This window comes from Rissa tridactyla, chromosome 19 (assembly GCF_028500815.1).
Source record: "Rissa tridactyla isolate bRisTri1 chromosome 19, bRisTri1.patW.cur.20221130, whole genome shotgun sequence".
Lineage (NCBI taxonomy): Eukaryota > Metazoa > Chordata > Aves > Charadriiformes > Laridae > Rissa > Rissa tridactyla.
This window is the reverse complement of record NC_071484.1, coordinates 5,748,793-5,768,671: the sequence shown is the minus strand read 5'-3', so window position 1 is coordinate 5,768,671 and position 19,879 is coordinate 5,748,793. Positions and strand designations below refer to the sequence as shown.

At 55.2% G+C, this 19,879-nt stretch overlaps 3 protein-coding genes across 4 annotated transcripts; 1 reads left to right on the top strand and 2 right to left on the bottom strand.

The window, feature by feature from the left end:
- Window positions 1–382: 382 nt before the first annotated feature.
- Window positions 383–1,749, bottom strand: LOC128919116 (heat shock protein 30C-like). Its single transcript, XM_054224107.1, has one exon. The coding sequence runs from the start codon at window positions 1,147–1,149 to the stop codon at window positions 541–543; it is 609 nt and encodes a 202-aa protein (XP_054080082.1). The 5' UTR covers window positions 1,150–1,749; the 3' UTR covers window positions 383–540.
- Window positions 1,750–2,019: 270 nt separating this feature from the next.
- LOC128919114 (heat shock protein beta-11-like) lies at window positions 2,020–2,939 on the top strand. Its single transcript, XM_054224103.1, has one exon. It carries the CDS (start codon window positions 2,078–2,080, stop codon window positions 2,789–2,791), a length of 714 nt encoding a protein of 237 aa, XP_054080078.1. The 5' UTR covers window positions 2,020–2,077; the 3' UTR covers window positions 2,792–2,939.
- A 1,917-nt stretch (window positions 2,940–4,856) lies between these two features.
- Window positions 4,857–19,189, bottom strand: RAB5C (RAB5C, member RAS oncogene family). Of its 2 annotated transcripts, XM_054224105.1 has the most exons (7): window positions 19,059–19,124; window positions 15,859–15,961; window positions 9,056–9,300; window positions 7,822–7,973; window positions 7,383–7,505; window positions 6,490–6,583; window positions 4,857–6,071 (listed from the first exon to the last, which is right to left on the bottom strand). In XM_054224105.1, exons 3-7 carry the CDS (start codon window positions 9,219–9,221, stop codon window positions 5,956–5,958), a joined length of 651 nt encoding a protein of 216 aa, XP_054080080.1. In that variant the 5' UTR covers window positions 9,222–9,300; window positions 15,859–15,961; window positions 19,059–19,124; the 3' UTR covers window positions 4,857–5,955. The 2 variants fall into 2 exon arrangements, with proteins under 2 accessions (XP_054080080.1, XP_054080081.1); XM_054224106.1 differs by lacking the exon at window positions 15,859–15,961 and having other exon boundaries at window positions 19,059–19,189.
- Window positions 19,190–19,879: the final 690 nt, after the last annotated feature.

Below are 19,879 nucleotides of genomic sequence, written 5' to 3'. Positions count from 1 at the left end.
GCCTGGAAGGTGCCAGCAATGGCGAGCCGGGGGGGGACACGGTCCGGGGGATGCTGGCACGGCACGGGAGATGCTGGCACGGCTGGTGACCCAGCGGGTACCCCAGGGGAATGTCCCAGCACCATCCCGAAGTTGGGGACCGGTGCCCAATGGCCAGCCAGGGGGATGCTCAGGGCCCCCCCAGGGATGTTGAACACCCTGCATGAGCTGGAGCCCCTCAAACAACCTCCTCCGCCACGGCAGGGAGGGGAGAGGTGCCAGGAACATGCCCGGTGCCAGCACAGCCCGGATTCCCGGGCTGCCTTCCCACTGTGTGGGCACCGCCAGGAGAATTTCAAAGCGTGGGGCCAGGCGATACCAGCAAACACAGAAACCGCACAAATAAAAGTCAGGAATATTTATTACATATCAAAAAAGCTACATGTTTTGGGCAGAGACACCCCCCCCGCCGGGCTGTCACGCAAACCCCGGTGTGTTCCCGCTCTGCGGCCGGCAGCTGCCCTGGCAGCCGGGCTCAGCCCGGCCCCGTGTCGTTCCCCATCATGCTTTGGCCCGTTCGGCTCCATCATCAGTGCTGGCTGTTGGCTGGGCCACCGCTGGCCCCATCTGGATGGGCACGTTCCTCTCTGGGGCGGCCGGCAGGGCCAGCCGGGGGGCCTCGATGCGCAGCTGCCCTTCCTTGGACAGGGAGCACGTCAGCGCCTCGGCGTCCACCTCCTCGGGCACGTCCCACTCCCGCTTCAGCACCTCGTACTTGTAGGAGAAGGAGCCCTTCTCGTCCGTGTTCTGCGTCTCCTTCTGCCCCACCAGCACCACCTTCCTGCCCACCACCTTCACCGACAGCTGCTCGGGCGTAAAGTCCTTCACGTCCTGGCAGACGGCAAAGCCCTCCCCGGAGCCCTGGGTCAGGGCCGCGCTGGTGCTCGGGGCTCGCTCAGCGGCGATGCCGATCCGGCTGGGGCTGCTCCCGCTGCTCAGGAACTGCTCGAAGCTGCTCATGAACTCCCGAGCCCTCTCCATCTCCAGCCGCAGCTCTCGCTCCAGCTCGGCAAAGAGGGTGCCTGGATGCGGCCAGAGGGTGCGGACGGGTCCCAGCCAGGGGAACAGCGAGCTGGAGGTGGGTGGCATGAAGTGCAGGCGGCAAAGCATCTCTGCTCTCGGAGTGTGCTCCCGACGTGTGCTGTGGCTCTGCTGGGTGCAGGGGCTGGAGCGGTTCTGGGCTGGGGCCGGGAGCGACGGGTTTTATCCTCCCCGGCCCAGGGGTGTGCCCCTTCCAGAATGCTCTCTCCCCACGCACCCTCCTGGAGCCATCGCCTATTTTTGAGAGGCTGATTATCTGCCAGCCAAAATAGCAGCGCCTGCTTCTGGGGACGCGTCACGCGCCGCAAATAGGGACCCGCAGTCACCGCCGGGAGCTCGGGTTTCTGCAGAGCCACCGTGATGCAGCAACACCTGCGGGACCCCCAGGCGGGGGGCGAGCAAAGCCCTTCCCGCAGCCCTCGCGCCGGGGGCTCGGCAGAGCGCAAGTTACGCTGTGCCAGGAGTGTGACACTTCGGCCAGCATGGGGACAGTCCCACCCCCAAAGCAGCGTGTTCTTACGTCACCCACTGCCAGATGCCTCTCGCACTTTCTAGGTCCCCCCTTGCCCCCAGGGGCTGCCCTTATCCTGTCCCAGCCCCTTGACAATCCCCTGGGCTGGTTTCTGGTCTCACCTGAGGGTGAGATGTGGGTCCTGCAAATGGGGCGGGGGGCGGAGGGGCTCCCCTGCCTGCAGACGGTGGGGAATGGGCCACAGGCGAGGAGCTGGGGGGGGGAAGGCAGAGAGGAGAGGAGCCCAGCCCCGCGCCCTGCCTGGGAAGTAGAAAGGGCAGAGATTTTTGGCAGGGGCGGCTCAGGCATCCCGGCCGGGGGCTGAGGTGATGCTGCTAATTATAAGCCACGGGAGCGGAGCTGCGAGACTAAGGGCGAAGGTATGCGGGGTGCGACGGCAGCGGGGGCCGCCCCTCCCGCCCCAGCGACAAGAATGAGCTGGAACGGGCTGGAAAGAGCTGAGCCCTTCTCCCGGGGGGTGACGTCATGTGCGGGGCCGGGCCCCGCCTCCCGGTAACGGCAATAAAAGCCGCCGGTCAGCGGCGGAGGGACAGAGCGCTCCCAGGAGGGGACAGACGAGAAGCAGAACCAGAACCAGAACCAGAAGCACCAGCACCAGAGATGCTTTGCCGAATGCACCTCGCACCATTCGCCTCCAGCTCCCTGGCCAGCCGGCTGGGCACGGTGAGGACCCTCTGGCCGCATGCGGAGACCATCTTCACCGAGCTGCAGCAGGAGATGGAGAAAGCGCGGGAGTTCATGAGCAGCTTCGAGCAGCTCCTGACCAGCCAAGGAGCCGCCGCCCTGGAACGAGCCCCCAGCACCAGCCTGACCCAGGGCTCCGGGGACGGCTTCTCCATCTGCCAGGACGTGAAGAACTTTGCTCCCGAGGAGCTGTCGGTGAAGGTGGTGGGCAGGAAGGTGGTGCTGGTGGGGCAGAAGGAGACGCAGAACACGGACGAGAAGGGCTCCTTCTCCTACAAGTACGAGGTGCTGAAGCGGGAGTGGGACGTGCCCGAGGAGGTGGACGCCGAGGCGCTGACATGCTCCCTGTCCAAGGAAGGGCAGCTGCGCATCGAGGCCCCCCGGCTGGCCCTGCCGGCTTCCTCGGAGAGGAACGTGCCCATCCAGGTCGGCCCTGCAGCCCCACAGCCCGGACCAGCCTCCGAGGATGGAGCCACCAAGAAAGCCCAGATGTAATGGGAGAGGAACCGACAGCCTGCGGCAGGACCGGAGCAGTCAGCAGCGAGTCTCGGGTTTTAGCCCGGACAAGCTCCCTCAGCAATGATGTCATTTTTTTCGCTATACTGGAATGCTTTTGTATCCAATAAAAATCCTTTTGCATAGATCCTGCTTGTGTTCTCTTGGTGTTGATTGAAGGGGAGGCTGGGACCTGGTCCCAGCTCTTGATGCCAGGGGAGGTGGATGCACAGAGAGGGAAGAGCCTCTCTTGGTGCCCCAGGGCAGCACAAACCAGGGCCAACAGCGGACCCAGAGGGAGGGAAGGGATCTGTGAGAGGGTGCTGCTTGGGGTGGGGGGATGCGAGAAGCTCCCAAGGGGGCAGGTGCGGCCCCACTCACCAGCTCACCCAGGGAACAGGCAGGCTGGGGCCGCCTTCACTCCCTCCTCGTGCTGCTGTCAGCATCTGCACCGGCTCCACAGCCTCTCGCTCCCTGGCCCATGCCATGGAATGGGAAGATGGCCATGCTGGGGGGGTCTGGCTGGGTGCAGGGTGCCCCTGCTGTAGCCACTCTCTCCCACAATGAGCTAGGAAAGGGGCTACTGGAGCCCTCTCTGGGCTCCCAGGCGCAGGGAGGGGGAAGCCCATCTCGGGCCCAGTGTGTAACACCACAAACACCCACACTCAGGCCCAGGCAGGCAGCAGGTATGCAGGCAGCAACGCCTGCTTGCGTCAAAGCTGCTCCGAGCTCAGGCAGCCCTTCCCCATGGCAGCACGGTGCCGGCAGCGAGGAGGCTCTGCTCCAGGGAGCTCTGCCACATGCCCCGGCAGCACAGCCCCAACCGCGTCCCCGCAGCCGAACTGCACGGGCTCAGGCAGCAGCAAGACACCGCTCAGAGCGTCACAGGCTCCCGCACAGAGAGGGAGACCCTGAAATGAAGCCCTGTCACCCAGGAACCGAGTATCAGAAGCCAGCAGATGGCAACAGCACCTCATGCTATGGTCACAAGAGTTGGGAGTAGGGAAGCCCTTCTCCAACAGATCCATCTCGCGCTGCCTGGGAAACAGGCAGCATCAGTCCCAACCGCAGTGGAAGTGCTGAGGCCTCAGACGTCCTGCAGGGATCCCGCGCTCCTCAGGCAGATGAGCAGGGGATGGAACCAAGCAGCACCCGACGAATGAAACCCATTTGAGGCCGCCAGAGGCAGCAAGAACTCAGTCACTGAGTCGCTCCAGACCCTTCTTGCTTCCAGGATTTTAAGGAAATCCAGCACGAGCAAGAGGCACCAAGGCCTCAGACAGAGGACGAAGCCCACATAAGCCAAGGCTGTTCACACAGACGACTTTATTGGCAGGTACCCAGCGGAGCTTTCAGAGCCCCAAGACTGCAAGCCCAGGGCCGGTGACGCAGTGACTGCGACTGCGCCACCCGCAGAGCTCCAGCAGCAGCAGCGGGTTCACACGCATCCCAACCTTCAGGCTCTGCCAACACGCCTGGCGCTGGCCCAGCAGCGCACGCACCATCAGCAGGGCTGCAAGGGGCTGCTCCGCTTCCCACATCGACTCCAGGTCTCACCCCGGGTGTGAGGAGCTACGTCCACGCGGCAGCCCCAGGAGAGCAGCGCCTTTCAAAGCCATCCTCCTCCCGGGACAGAGCCACTCCGTTCATCAACACTGGAGCACAGAATTCCTAAGCCTGCCCCGCTGTCATGCTCCCCCCCCCCCCACCTCTTCCCCGCTTGAGCTGTAAACGGTTTCCCTAAAAGTATTAGATAATTAAAAATTCCCCCCGCTGTTCACCTCAAAGTTCCTCGCGTGCCACGGCGCAGCACCCCACCAGCTTACCCAGCCACCGGCAGCCTGGCCATAGGGAGCTCCTGCCCCTGGAGGGAGCCCGGGGGGTAGGGGGGGGGGGGGGGCTGCAGAGGTCCGAGGGCAGCAGCCCGAGTTCCTCCTTCCCCGGGGCAGAAACGCAGCCCTACCGAAGAGCCGGGTGTCCTGCCCGGCCCAGCTCAGCCTCCAGCACAACTGCTCTGTTCTGGTCCGCTCCCCGTCTGGTTTGAGCTGATTAAGAAACATGAACATTGTTGATTATGATAGGTTTATAAAAATTTTTTTTTGTTTGTTTTTAATCACACAAAACTGGAGTTTGTGATGAAGACTAAGTTGACAGTTCCTCTTAAATACCAGTATGCATAAGACATTGCATTAGGCACTAGGCAGCAGCCAACATCAGTTAGAGTCTGGCAACAGAAGCCGTTTTAATACCTCCCTTCATACTTTTGTGGAATTACAGGCTTTTGCAATACATATTGTTTCCACTGACAAGTTAGCCAAGGTTTCCCCCACCCCACCTCTGTACATCGGTAAACCATGTGTATTCACACCAGAGTAGGGTTAACAACATTAGTGGCATCACAACCATCAAAAAAAAAAAAGAAAAAGGACAATTTTTCTATACAAGATTTTTTTGCAAAAGTTGCAACAGGATTAGTGCATTACGACAGAACCGGAGATAGAAAAAAAAAATAAAAGAGTTGGCATGCTAGAGTCCAACACAAATAAAGACAACAGGCAGCTAGTTGTATGTACTATATTGACAAGATACTGATTGGTTACATGAAGAAACATACAATACAAAATACAGAAGAAACCAGTTTTGCTTCCCTCTGCCCCACCCCAGAATACTCGTAAGTGATTTGGTCAATAAAGTGGCTGAAAAGCCAAAGTTTGTCACTATAATGCTACAGTTTAGTGGTTGTTCTAGGCATATCGTACTGGGATTAGCCTTAGCTTTTACAGACGGGTAATTTTAAACCCAGGTCGTCTAGTCTCAATATCCCTTTGTTTCCAATAGTGAACTACAGTACGTGGGACCTGGGTGCTGCTGGCCTCACCCGTGGGAAGGGATGGGCTGGCTGGGCAGACACCAGGTCGCGCATCCACCACCACCAGGAAGAGGGAAGAGCAGAAGTTCATATATTAAAAAAGTGACTTAAGACTTAGAATTGAATTAGTATTTGTACAGAAAGGTGCAGGTGGAAGAACTCCCTCCAGCCTATGATCAGAAAGGGATGGAGAAATCACAGCAGCCACCGGCAGCAGCCGCTCTACGGTAAGTGCGATTGTTAGCGTGGATTCCAGTCACGTCATTCGAGGGCTCCGTCAGGCGGGAACGGGTGCTCAATTGCTGCAGCACTGGCTCCTGCTCGGCTGACTGCTCTCCTGAAGGTCAACCACCCGATTCCTACCTGGGCCACCAGGAGCGTTCTGGGGTTCATTTTTTGGCAGTTTCTTGGCTAGAAAGAGACAAGATGTCAGTGGGCTCCGCTACAGAGGCCAACCTCCTCCCCACCACAGCCCACAAGCTGGGCTCGGCCCTGCTCTGCCCCAAGCCCTCACCTCTTCGGGTGTTCGGGACCGGGCACTGCTGGCAGCACGAGTACAGCAAACCACCCCACTTCTAGTCCTGGCTGTCACCAATCCCGCTCCTTCCTCACTCACCACCCCGGGATAGGGAGAGGGGGAACAGGCTTTGCAAGGCAAAGGCTCCAAACCCTCAGGGAGTGACTGTTCACAGAACCATAGCCAACCGGTCACGGGCTCCAGTAAGAGCTCCCAGACCCTGGCTGACACAGGAGCTCCCAGGGTTTCCAGTGGGCTGCCCTGCTGGTGCTCAGAACCGCTCCAGCCATCCTTCTGCACGCAGGCTGTTACCTATTGCCATGAAGATTTCATTCACATTCATCGCTGTCTTTGCCGACGTCTCCATGAACAGCAAGCTGTTGTCATCTGCATATGTTTGTGCATCCTACAAACAATCACATGAGAGTGGTAACAGCATCCTGTCAAAGGGAGGCCCAAGCAGCCTTCACGCGCTTCACTTGCTGGCTCACTAAACACCAAAGAAACCCTGTCCCACCCCAGGGCAGACATTCTCCCCCCGCCTCTCCCCCGCCGGTCCCTGACCCTGCCTGGCCAGCGCAGCAGGGAGACATGCTCCACTGACAGCACAGCACGGCTGGTGTCCCAGCAGCAGGGCTGGGGTACAGCAGCACAGACTGTTTGTGAGCCAAATATAGACACAGCGTGTCCCGAGCGGCACAGCGCCTTGTACTTTGGTTAGCTGGGAGAGCAACGCACGCTGTAAGTGCGCCACCAGCAATCCCGTGCAGAGGTCTGAGATAAGAGCTTCTCCTTGAAAGCCTGCCTGAGACAAGGTAAGAGCTGCGAAGAGCAGAGAACAAGCTGGGAATGATTCTTCATGTGTCTTGTGTCTAAAAGACGCCGTTTCGTACACTGCTGAAGACAGCCCCAGATGAGCAAGGCACCAGAAAAGACTGCAGACAGGAGCTTGTGCTCTGTGGGCCTTATTCTCCACGTTCATCGCAATTGTTACCAACAAGAGCTAGACGTGCTGTGGAAGGAGTGCATGGGAAAGGCAGGCCACAATTCCCTCTGCGAGGCATCCCGGGGTCCTCAGCAGCGTCAATCTTGACTTCCGCTCTCCCTCAAAGCCTTTTGCACGCAGTCACCGTTTCCCCCCACTTAAGCAAAAAAGCTGCTTCCCTGACTTGCTCAGGTAACAACTGATCTGGATTCCCACTCACCTGGAAGTCCACAGCTCTCTTGGTAGCAAGGTCTGCCTTGTTTCCCGCTAGTGCAATTACAATATTGGGGCTAGCCTGCCTCTGCAACTCTTTCACCCAGTTCTTGGCTCGTACAAATGTGTCCTGGAAGCAAACAGGAGGCAGCAGTCAGGAAGGGCAGCCTCTTATTAATCCACAGTGAAGATATGATTAGAACAAGTCTTTCCTGGAAGAAGTGTTCTGCCTCTACAGCACTTTGTAGCAGGATCCTTTATCAGCTTAGACAGCCTTGGTCAGAACTGAGGAACAGGCCATTAGCAGTTTTCAAGAAACTCAGTCCCCGCAGGCAGGCGTCTGCAGGGACTCTGAACCCAGACACTCTCCCAAGGAACCGAGAAGCACCAGCCGCAAGTGCGGACGCCTCCTCCCCGGTAAACGCTCAGCCCCACGCAGTACTCACTGTGTTAGTGATGTCGTAGACAACAATGGCTGCCTGGGCCCCTCGGTAATACATTGGTGCCAGGCTGTGATACCGCTCCTGTCCCGCTGTATCCCATATTTCAAACTTCACCGTTGTGTCATCCAGACAGACTGTCTGTGTTAGGAAGGCAGCTGGAAGAGAAGGCGCGTGTTTGCCTTACCTCCAGCTGGAGAGCCCCTGCAGTGAGCGCCAGGAGCTCCGAGCAGTGCTGCTTTTGCACGGGAGCGAGGAGAAGCCCCCGACGGGGGCTAGCGCGGTGCCACTTGCCGGGGAAGTCACAGCTCTGCTGTATCATCAAGCATCATTGCACACAGGAACCCAAGAGCCACTGCGCAGCGGACAGGAAGGTGGCCTTGAGAGCCCGGGCAGCAGACGGCCACCGGAGCGGCAGCGCTGCCGGTCCCTGCCCCAGCGGCCTCCTCCCCCAGATCACACAGTGTGGCTGCAGCATCGCCGGGATCAGCTTTGGGGAGCACCCAGTGCCAAAGCGCTGGAGTCAGCCCAGTTACCCTGCACTCCCCAATTTAGTAACTGGGTATTTTCTTGTTCCAGCGAGTATAATGCCATGCGTTACGACCAGGATAAAGGCAACCGGCCTTGGATACAGACCGAAGCAGAACAGCAGAGTGCCCACATGGCCCTCTGCAGCACAGCATTAGGCCCTACTTGCCCATAAGCTATAATTACAGCTATACTAACTCCGCATGGGTTACTATGGGGACAAATCAAGCCTTTTCTCAGTACACACCTAATATTAATGCCCAGAGACCTGGGTGCCGACTGACCTTTGATTGGTGACACTGTGCTAATGACTTCAAGCTCAAGAACTACTAGACCTGAAAGAGCTGTGGAAGTAGTTAACAGTATTGGGCTAGAAACAGCACCAAAATCCCAGGTCATGGTCTGAAAAGATAATTAAGGGCTATAAACCAAGCTGAAGGCTTCAGTTCTAATTACAAGCAGGAATTCAAGCACTGGAAGTGACGACGCCTTAGAGGCAGCGCGCACGGTTGCCATAGCATTATTCTCTGCTGCGCTGATCTTCACACCAACAAACAAGTTGTAAACCAGGAGTTAACGCATTAGCTGCTCGACTATTTATAGCAAAAACCCCAGACCAGACTGAGATAGCCTTTATTACTTCTGATACCCCCCAGACTGCATTAGCGAGGCTGGCATCTTGCCGCCACAGGCATTTGGAGTTGGCACTCACCTCCAATCGTGCTCTCCTGGTACTCGTGGAACTGCCCCTTCACGAAGCGCAGGACGAGGCTGGACTTCCCCACTGCCGATTCTCCCAAGAGAACAAGTTTAAACTGGCAGATTTTGTTTCCAGCAGCTGGTCCATTCGGTCGAGCAGCTCCACCTCGACCTGCCATCGTGGCCTAAGTGCAGGAGTGCCAAGAGGTAAGGATGCTGCAGGTTCTGCGCTGGGATCCACCTGGAGGCAGGTTGCAACTGGAAGAGGAGGTCAGAGTTAGTGACACACTCGTGGACCAGCCATACCAGTTCTAGAGGGTGGGTTTGATCTGCAACCACCATCAGCACAGGCAGGTGGTGACTCCTTCCCACGGTGGAAAGTTATCCACCACATGCACCACAACACTATCGGGCAGGTTCCGTCAGTCAGCAGCTCCTGGAGCAGCATCTGAAGTCTCCTGAGCCTCCCCGGAGAAGGGATATTGGTGACACAAGCTTGCCTCCCCACCAGCGGGCCCTCCAGCACTTCCACTGTAGAAGTTACACGCACCTTGCTAGGGTGAGGCAGGTAAAGAACAGCCAGCACGCCAACCGGTGTTATTAGAGCTTCGGCTATTAAAACAACAATTACGCAGTTCATGGAGGTAACTGAGGCTGACCTTTAGCTCCCTCCTCCTCTCTGAGTTCACAAGGCAGCAACTTGGGACTATCAATGCAGCACGGAGATATTCAAGTGCCACACGTAAGCCATTACGGGGAGCGGTTCTGCATGTCAGTCCCTCAGATCGCAAGGCACTCAGACAAAGGGAGTTTCTATATTGAGCCTGTTAGTTTAGAGGCATTCACACAAAGCCATTAAAGGCTGCACCTCAGAGCAGTCCTGAAGAAGGCCTTTGGATTGCTACGCACGCGGCCTGCCAGAGGGAAGTCATCTGGTTGCAGCCCCTCTCTGGGCAGAGGCTGCCAGCAGCTACTCCCCATCCCTGCTGCAAACGGCTCCTTACCACCCAACGAGGGACTCCACAGCTCGGTCCAAAGGAACAGGCAACACCGAACGCTTCCCACACCCCATCCCAACTGCCTTACTGCCCTTATCCCACACCATTGCAGGCCACCAGGCTACTGGCCACATTCTTTGAGAAGGCTGTTCAAATCCAGCTGCGCTGAGCAGCACAAACAGGCATCACCCGTGACCAGAACTGCCATCCCACCTCCCCAGCCCCAAAGCTCCAGAGCTGTGTAGAAGCACAAAACCGTGGTGAGAGCAGCAAGACAAGCCGTCTTACGTCCATCGTTAACCACAAGTGAAGTCTCAGTGCCTTCCTAACCATTCCTCAACTGCACGCAGCAGAGAACAGGAGCGCTTTCAGAGCGCACAGTTATACAGATTTAGGCATATTTCCTGTTCTCATCACAACTCCCACTTCCTGTCAATGACAAATGCTACAACTGATTGCATCTGCTCTGTATCACCACTTTCCCTTCGTAACCCAAGCTTCTCGCTGACAGAGACAACTGCCAAAAAAAAAACCCCCAAAGCTGATTTCTCTGCCTGCACCCCCAAGAAAACTCTGGGTATGCTCAGAGTACACCCAGCATTTACCCAGCAAATACCAGATTCCTACGAATAAGCAGCTTAAAGCAAGTTAAACTGGGTCCGAACTGGAGCAGTGCATGCTGTGAACAAGGCTCAGGCCTGCCTCAATAGAGAGGAAGAGTTTCAAAAGAAGAGTTTCAAACAGCAGCTTTGCAGAGCAAAGCCTGTCCAGCTGTGAGTGCTGTGAGACCACTTATAACTATGTCTCAGGTCTCAATTCAATTCCATAGTTTGATAGGAAACCCACAGCCATTTCAGCCTGAGCGCTTAACTGGAGGGACGCGAGTGTCAGCGGCTGGAGAACCACTGGAGGGACGCGAGTGTCAGCGGCTGGAGAACCACTGGAGGGACGCGAGTGTCAGCGGCTGGAGAACCACTGGAGGGACGCGAGTGTCAGCGGCTGGAGAACCACTGGAGGGACGCGAGTGTCAGCGGCTGGAGAACCACTGGAGGGACGCGAGTGTCAGCGGCTGGAGAACCTCTTCGGTTTTCAAAACACAGAAGCACTTCAGCACACTCTGACCTAACAGAGACATTCAGCCTCGAGTTGCTGTGATGAGGAGCCAAGTCAGAAAACCTACTGTTAAGCCCGGAGCGTTCACTGAAGCTGGCAGGTAGGAAAGAACCCACGAGGAGTAACTTCAGCGCAGTGAGATGTTTCAGCAGCCTGAGCTGTGAAGAAGCCGTTGATTCGAGCTGCCTGTCCAGTCTTGGGGTTAAGTCAGTGACAAAACTGCAGTTCAGAGCCAGGTCCTTGCAAAGGCCAGTAACACTGTCAGATCCCCACCGCCTCTTTGAGGAAGGACGAACGCTGTTTTGACAGGATGAGCAAGCTTGATAGGAAGCAAATCAGCAACTTCTTTTGCTGGACTGTGAGGAAGGAGCATTTTGCCGCTCTGGCCAGGAGCGGCTTGGTTACCCCCAGGTTCGAGGGGCACATCAGGAGCTCTACATCACTATCAGCCTGAAAAGGTTTCCACCTTTTAGAGTTTCTCCTCTAACCAGAGTTTGCAAGGGAACGGCTTTTGCTTGTTTAACCTTGTATTCATTTACCAGGGCAGTCTATCAGCAATCCATAAGCTCTGTCACTGTTTCAGACCAACACTCTGCACATTAAACGCCACGTGAATCATGCCTCTCCTGAGTTATGACCTCCTGAAATATGATAGGGGTGATTCCCAGAGCAAAACAAGGAAATGAGCCTGTTGACATCCTCAAGTCTTAGCCTGACCTATATTTCACAGATCTCCATTCATTTTGCCATCTGGTTGTGCTACAGGAACTCAAACAGAATTAAGCAAGCATGTCTGTATGTCCAGCTCATCATGGAGAGCTACTGATCACAGCAAGCAGTCGAGCAGCTAGAGCCTTTGACCACTTAATTATGGAGAACCTGATGATCATCTAAAGATGGTTTGAAGTTTGGCTGCAGGACTACATGATCACCCGAGAAGCTGCCACATCTTTAGGATGACTGGGTGGAGTTTATGCAGTTCCGATGACCCTAGCTGCAGCCATCTCCCCAAGGGTCTCGGGCTAAGGACGTACACAAGACCAGAATGACCCACTCAGCATTTCTGCTGATGACCAAACAATTGAATGAGTGACTACCAAAGCTGTAGATGGCAAGAACACTCCATTGCAGGAGGGTCAGTTTTTGCTAATGCCAACATCTTTGAGGATTTCTACATTCCTTACAGAAACAGAACTCCACTCTGCTGACTGCAGAAGTACCAGCCAGTAGACCACACAGCCTGGATCTGTGCTAGATCAGCCCACCCCGCTCAGTGAGTACTGGTCTGAGAAGCGGGGAGTGCTCCATGCTGGATGAAGCCATCCGTGATGCCCAGGCAGGCTGCTCATCCCCTCTTCCAGCAGGGGAGACCGGGCATGCAGCCCTACCTGCTCCTGTGAGAACACGGACACTCGAGCCACGGGTCAGACTGACCGAAATAACAACAGCAATGCTGCACAGACAAGCAAAAGCAGCTGAAGTTGCCACTTGCCACACTAATTCAAGAAGTCAAGACCATGAGAAGGAAGGATATGATAGGGTACGCACGTAATCAAGATTAACAAGTATTAATTTTCATGCTAGCTTCTTCTAACTAGCTAAACTCAGCAGCTTGTGATGTCACAAGACCCATAAAAAGGTATGTGCTGGTTTGTTTGTGGGCCCTGCCCGCCTCCTGCTTACTGAAGCACACACAGGAGCTCTGCATCACGCAGGCAAAAGTACCGGTTTTTTAACTGTAAAGTCTTAGAACAGTCTCTTTCTTGCTTTGAAATCAAAGATAAGTTTCAATGCCCGATGCTGTGCAACGACCAAGCTCTCTAGGTCTGTGCTCCTCAACACCTCGCCCACTTCCCAGGATTTGTTGTAGGGGCTCGTACACTCCTATGAATATTGAATTCAAGAATTTGAGTGCCCTACGTGAGAAAGGGCATGCCAGCGCTGCTGCATTCCCTGCCTACCTAGAGCAAGGAAGTTCTCTGGAGCCACTAGAATGCTCAAAAAGAGCAAAAGTGTTCATTTTAAACAAGTCAACCCAGTACAACCACCCCAATCTCTGCAGGGCGATGACTGTCAGATCCCCATGTTAACCCCGTATGAAAAACGCTTTACAAGACTCCCTGCTGCAGGGAAGCTGATAGTTTAAGGTGGCAGAAGTTACAGAATCTGATATTTTTGCCCTGTGTTCACCCAGTAGTGAGGACTACACTGAAAGCTGGCGATATTTAGAAACCCAGTCCCGAAGAATCTCGTTACCCAAGAGGACCGCTTTTGCTCTCAGCTATGCAAGAAACCATTTCACCGGGGATTTGCTGGCTTAGAGTCAAAATACTCAAGACAAAAGCCCCAGTGAAGTATTTATCTTGTTAAATAGCTGACAGCGTTACATGAATTTCTTGGCAAAGCCACCCCTGAAGTTACTGAGTGGTTTAGCTTCACCTAACACCGAATGGGCAGCGAGCCACCGCCAGCAGGAAGCTTGGTGCTACCTTGCTCCCACCCAGAACTGGCAAGCCAGATTCGGGACCCAGAGTCACAAGCAACTTCCACCAGCAGGACCAGCAGCAAGCGTGGGACCCACCAGAGCAACACACAGACTCCACTAGCCCCCACCTGGAACATCAACCTGATTTTTCCAACACAATAATACGATGAATAAGAACAAACTTCCAAAGCCTTACTGCAGTAGGGTCCATGCTGCAGAGGAAGGAATAACAGATCCAGCTCTTACCCAGGAGATGAACCAGGAAACAGACCTGAAGTACAGACCTCAGTCCCCCAGCCCCATAAACTCTGATCAATTGTAATCCTTCATCTCTCTACAGACAACACACCCTTCCCTCCACAAACAAAGAACACTTCGTCTCTTGATCAGTAAGGCTATAATCCGGAGCTCCCAGAACAGCTCTAAACAGGGGAAGTAGTCATTGCAGTCGTCAGGAGCTGCGCTACGGCCTTAAAATGTAGATTCACAGCCCTAAATCAGCTCAGAGAGCTGTTTCAGAAGTACTGTTACGGTTGTTACAAGAAGCCACAACTTCTCTGTAGACCCTTCGTGCCCAAGCGTCCCAAAGACTTGGGCACACTCATTTTAATTTAGAGGTAAATAGGATTTACACTGGCAAAGAATTAAATCACTTTTTGTTGGTAGCTAGAGCCCTAAAAAAGTATAGTAGGATCTGTAATACCAGCTCCTTGTCATGTTTTTAATACTGGCATCTGTTCCCTGACATCTGCAGAGCCACGGCCTCCAAAGCAGCCCCAGCAGCCGGCTGTTTTTCAAAACAGCTTTTCAAAAACAATTCTATCAGAGATTTCAAGGCCACTACCCTACAGTTACCAGTCAATCCAGCACGGATGAGCTCGCAGGATGGTACAACACACAGCTACCCCCAGCCGGGCAACCCAGGGCCGAGCCAGCAGAGACCTTCCCATGGCTCCACCACGCGAGCTGGAGCCTGGCCTTACGAAGGACAGTTGCCAAGCACAGTGAAACAGAGCCAAAGCCTTCAGAGCAAGACAAACCCAAGAGAAGAAATTGTGATGAAAAGGCCAAGTTTCTGCTACTTCTCAGGGCCCCGTGTGTGAGGCCCTACTGCCAGGTTGCTGCTCGGTGCTGAGCACAAGTGGCCAAATTGAAGATCCGACCTAAACAGGCAGCACCGTACTGGGACAAGACCGTCTGACACACGTATCCACGCAGAACCCATCGTCATGGACAGAATGCTACTGCTCGGTTTGAGACAGTCTCACTTGCTAGACGTCATCTGCTTGAACCAGGCGAGTCACCTCTAAAAACTCTTACAAAACTCTGAAGCCAGGAACACCTGCGCATCCTACAAAGCTGATCCGACTCTTTGGAAGATGAGGCAAAGATCACAGCCTGCACGACTGACTCAAGAAGCACAGTACTTTGGTCAAAGCATGTTATCGAGCTCCCTCAAGCCTTCTGCTAGCCAGTCGAACCCCATCCACACCCCCGCAGAAGGGTTTCCTAGGTTTAAGTGGTTATCCTTTACCAGGAAATCACAAAAACCCCTCAGGAGGCAGAGAGACATTACACTTACTGATGCTGCCTTGGAGCTACAGTTTTTTTAATACTTAAAGACAGTTGACTAGGTATCAGCAACAAGAGTTATTACCATGTTGGTCACACTGGCAGCACAAGGAAGTTCCATGCCTAATCCAGTGGGGGTTTTAATTCTGCCAAATAGCGTGACTAATTGCTTTTAAAGCTGCAGTTAGTGTCCTATTAGATCACCGCAGCTGAACAGAGAAACTTGCAGTGAGGGCAGGCTGAGGCGTGGTGCTTCTGCCTGGTCCTCGCGTGTCAGGAAAGCGCCAGGCGTTACACCAGACCTCAGGTTCTAAGCGACCGCTGAACCCCTCATTGCGTTGACCCACGGCAGCAAGTGAACTCACACCAGATCCGAGCGATGGAAGACCCATGAACGCAAGCTGTCAGCACTGCTTCGGTCAAGCTCTGCTTTGCTAAGCTATGGAGACGACGCACTTGCAAAGATTGCTTTAAAAAGAACGGAATGAGAAGCGACAGCTTTCTATCACGCATTATCAAGGTACGAATTGCAGCAACACACTGCCATGGAAGAGTTCACCTTCATTTCACATTACCTTCTCACCAGCTGTCTGGAGCAAAGTTTCCATATTCCCTCTCCCCACATTAACTCCCTCTTGGAGGTCTTACCTACTCATAGTTATCCTTGATACTGCAAAAACTTAGTCCTGTTTCACAGGAGATGAGGCACAGCTGGGCTGAAGGAGTGACTCATGAGTGCAGCCTGGACCAACTACAAATTGAACAAAAGCATCAAGTTTTTAATTCTGCAGGCAAGGTTCTTTTAACTCCTGTTCTGGGTATTGTCCACCGCTCAGCTTAATTTTGACCAGAAATCCAGCAACAAGTGCCTTTAGACAGCACCTACTATTCTGTGAACAAGAAGGCAAGATCATTAACAACGCAAAGCAGAAAATTGCTATCTTCACTGCAAAAGAATCAGTGACCTTCATAATATCTTTTCCAGACAGCACAAAGATCTCTTGCCTCTGGCAGCTCCTTATTTGGAGCTCTACCAAATAAAAGCAAACATGAAAACCAGTCTTTTCTTATCTGTTTATGTAGAACTACTCCAGCAGCTCATTCCCGTGCTCCAGGGGAGGAAAGCGTTCCTTTTAGCATTTACACGAAGCTTTATTCTTCCCCGATACTGTCACTTGCAGGAAGGTTCGTTGTTCCTGGCTAGCATGCGGAGCGTTACTCCTGACAACTTCACAGAACTTGCATAAGAGGACTTCAAACTTCATACCCCAAGGGAAGAAAACAGCTGACTCCGACATTTCTACATTCTACTCTTTTAAGTACGCTGACCGAAATACTTTGGGCTACACCCACTTCATTAGAAGCGTTCCCATTTCATTTCCTGTGTCTGGAAGTACTTGGCATTCTTCCCCCCACACACACTTTGCAGGGAGATGCCACGACCACCTCTCTGCTAAACACGCAGCGGCTTAAGAAGTTAGGATCAAGAGTTAATGGCTACCCAGGCCTAGAGCAATTCTAGAGCTGACCCCTCTTTAGATGCAGAAGAGCTTTGCTGTGACGGAGACAGTCCCACTTCTCATCCCAACCATTAAATTTGGCCAAGCACACCAAGTATGAATACATGACTGGACAGTTTTGTTCCAGACACTGCCCAATCCATTATTGGTTTCTCAAGTGGACCTAAACCCAACTCTGTTCACAGCATAACTAGTCAAATGTTTTATTTTCCTATATTCACAGCCACACATCAAGCTAGCCTTCCCCTTACTGCTCTCTGGTAACTGAAACCCATCTTCAGCAGCCCCATTTCGTCTTGCCTGTGTTGCTCCCTCACCCGAAGGGGTGTAAGTAGCTGCCCTCGAGGGACCTACGCTGCCTGGCCCTACCTTAAAACAAGCGTCACCTACACTAGCCTATAGTATCTTAGAGGGAAAGGTTGCCTCTAGAGGTAGGTTTTTGCTATGAAAGCAGTTGACTGTTCGGGCACACTGTTGAGACTCAAGAGATGTCTGAGATGATTTCAGCACTGAGACCTACTTACTGAATCTAAGCACTGCTCTTCTTAACCTCACAGGTGTCTACAGACTTGTGCTTTACTTGCTCTCCTCACTCCAAGGATGCAATAAGACCAATGTTGTCTTGTAGCTGCCTACACACACACTATTCTGAATTCTTCGCCCATTTCAGTCACAGTTCTTTCACCTTATTGTCCAGTTAGCTGAAAAAAAAACCCAAAAAAACCTCTTTGAGTTAAGGCAGTAGTGAAGATTAATGGGATATTCCAAGAAAGTTCACTCAGACAGCATGGCATGTCAAGCCAATATGAATCAGAAGTACCTTTCTTTTTTTGGTCTCAACCAAACTTCAGAGTCCTGCCTTCAGAGTCGGCTCAGGAGTCCTAACTTAGTGCAAAGCGTAACTGATGTCATGCTGTAAGCAGGACAGCTCAAATATGTGTTGACCCACCACACAAAAAGCTAAGAATAGTAGATGCAAGTTGTTCCACATAAGACTTAAAATAGTACCTGGGTGTACTCTCTTCCCTCCGATTTCCTTACACGCTTGGGAACAGTCAAGGTCAGAACTCCGACAGCCACGTACAAAAGCACCAAGCTAAAGGTCAGCTGAGATCGGGTCAACACTGTATTTGGTCTCACTGGCAGACCCAGTTACAGTGAGAGTCACAGTCAGCAGAGAGCAACTGTGACTGTCACAGCTCCTCACAGCCCACAGGAGTCTTAGCAGCACCTTGAGCGTTACCAGAATAAGACTGGAGCAGCTTTCACAGGCTTTAGTACTACAAACCTGTTGCTCACGCTCACATCTGCACTATTGGCCTTCACAAGATCTCAGCTTACGGGCAGTGGCTGCTCCCGTGGCACTGAAGGTCCTGAGCACACCCACTTCCTTCCAGACAAGCTACAGAACTTTCTCCTAGACTTTGTGCCTCATTCGAGAGCCTGCAGCACCACGTATTTCACTTCACAGACACCCCACGGGGGACACGGGGGCTGTGTTTGTCACCAGCAGCAATGCAGAATAGTCTCCATTCCACTGGAAGCTATTTTCAGCAGATAAAGTCACATCCTTCATTTAGGCAGTTCTCTACTCGGGAACCTGGCCGGGCTTTCAGACTTCTAGAGTTTCTATTCCCGCTTTGGCAGCTGACTAGCTACAAGATATCACACCCCTTCTGACCTTACAGGTGCCACACCTTCCCCAAATTGCATTTAACTGTCACACAGTCATTGCTACGAGAGGGACAGAGGCATTGGGACACAGCGGCAGGGCGGGCACAGCACACCGAGTGCAGCACCGGTACCCGCTGCCGAGCGAGCCCCTCCCAGTGAAGGAAACCGGCCCGAAGGAGGCTCAAACCCGCGGCTCCGCGATGCAGACACGCCATTCCCCTCCAGCTTGAGATTGTCCCCTTTGACGCGGGGCTCTCACCGGCCAGCACAGCTCCCGGCCACACCGGTGCCACCCTCCGCCGCTCCCCCGCCTCGACAGGGCCCCCGGCGGGACCGGCCCGCCCGCGACCCAGCACCGGGAGGTTTATTTCGGGCAGTCCCGAAGGCCGCCACTCCCCGCCCTGCTCGGCTCCACACCCCGACAGCCTCGCCCTGCTCCGCTCCCACCGCAGGGCCCCCGGCTGCCCCCGCATCCCCCCCGCCGGGCGGGCTCCCGGGGCGCCGGCTCTGCGGCGCACGGGCCCGGAGGAGCCGGGCCCCCAGGCCAGGCACCGCCCGGGGCAGGGCTCGGCGCCGAGCCCCGCCTGCCCGGCGACCCCGCGGGCCGGCTCCACCGCGGGCCGAGAGGGCCCCGCCACCCCCGGCCCCACTCACCGCCCGGAGCGCCGCTCCCCCCGCCGCAGGTGAGTCTCGCAGGCCCCGGCCCTCACTTCCGCCTTTACCCGTTCCGCTTCCGGATTCGCCCACCCCTTCCGCTCCCAGCCCGCCGCCCACAGGCAGCGCTCCCTGTCAATCAGCTGCTCCCCGCCCCGCGGAGGCTCCGCCCCCTCCCGGCCGCGCCCCCCTCACGTGAGCCGGGAGGAGTGACGTCGCGGCGCGCCCGTCGCAGGGGCCGATGGGAGCTGTAGTCCGGGGGGACGGGGAGCCGCCGGGGCTGCGGGAACGGGGGAACCGGCGGGGGGGGATGGCGGCCCGGAGGGCCGGGGCGGGGGACGCGGGCAGAGACTCACCCGGAGCCGGGGCTGGAAAAATAGAGCCTTTATTTCCCATTGGGGCGGGGGGAGAACGACATCACCGGAGAGCCGGCACCGCGGGGCCGGGCAGGAGCAGCCGCGACCCCCCGGGGCACCCCCCGCAGTGTCCCGCCGAGCCCCCGAGCCCGCCCCGCGTACAGAATCTACCCCCCCCGCCCCGTCCCCGCGGGTCCCGGTGCAGCGCCCACTGCTCCGGGCAAGGCGGGGGCGAGGAGTTGGGGGGCTGCAGGTCCCGGTTGTACAAAAACCCCCGCGGGCAACGAGTATAAAACCGTATCAAAATCTCTGCTGGTGCCGGGCGCTGCCCCCCGCGCCCTCCACGCTGCCCTCCCCGCGGCCGCCCCCTCCCGGGGGGGACGCGGGGAGCGGGGGCAGCCCGGCGCTGGCGTGTCCCGGGCAGCGAGGGGAGCAGAGCGGGGCGGCGGGCGAGAGTCCCCGCCT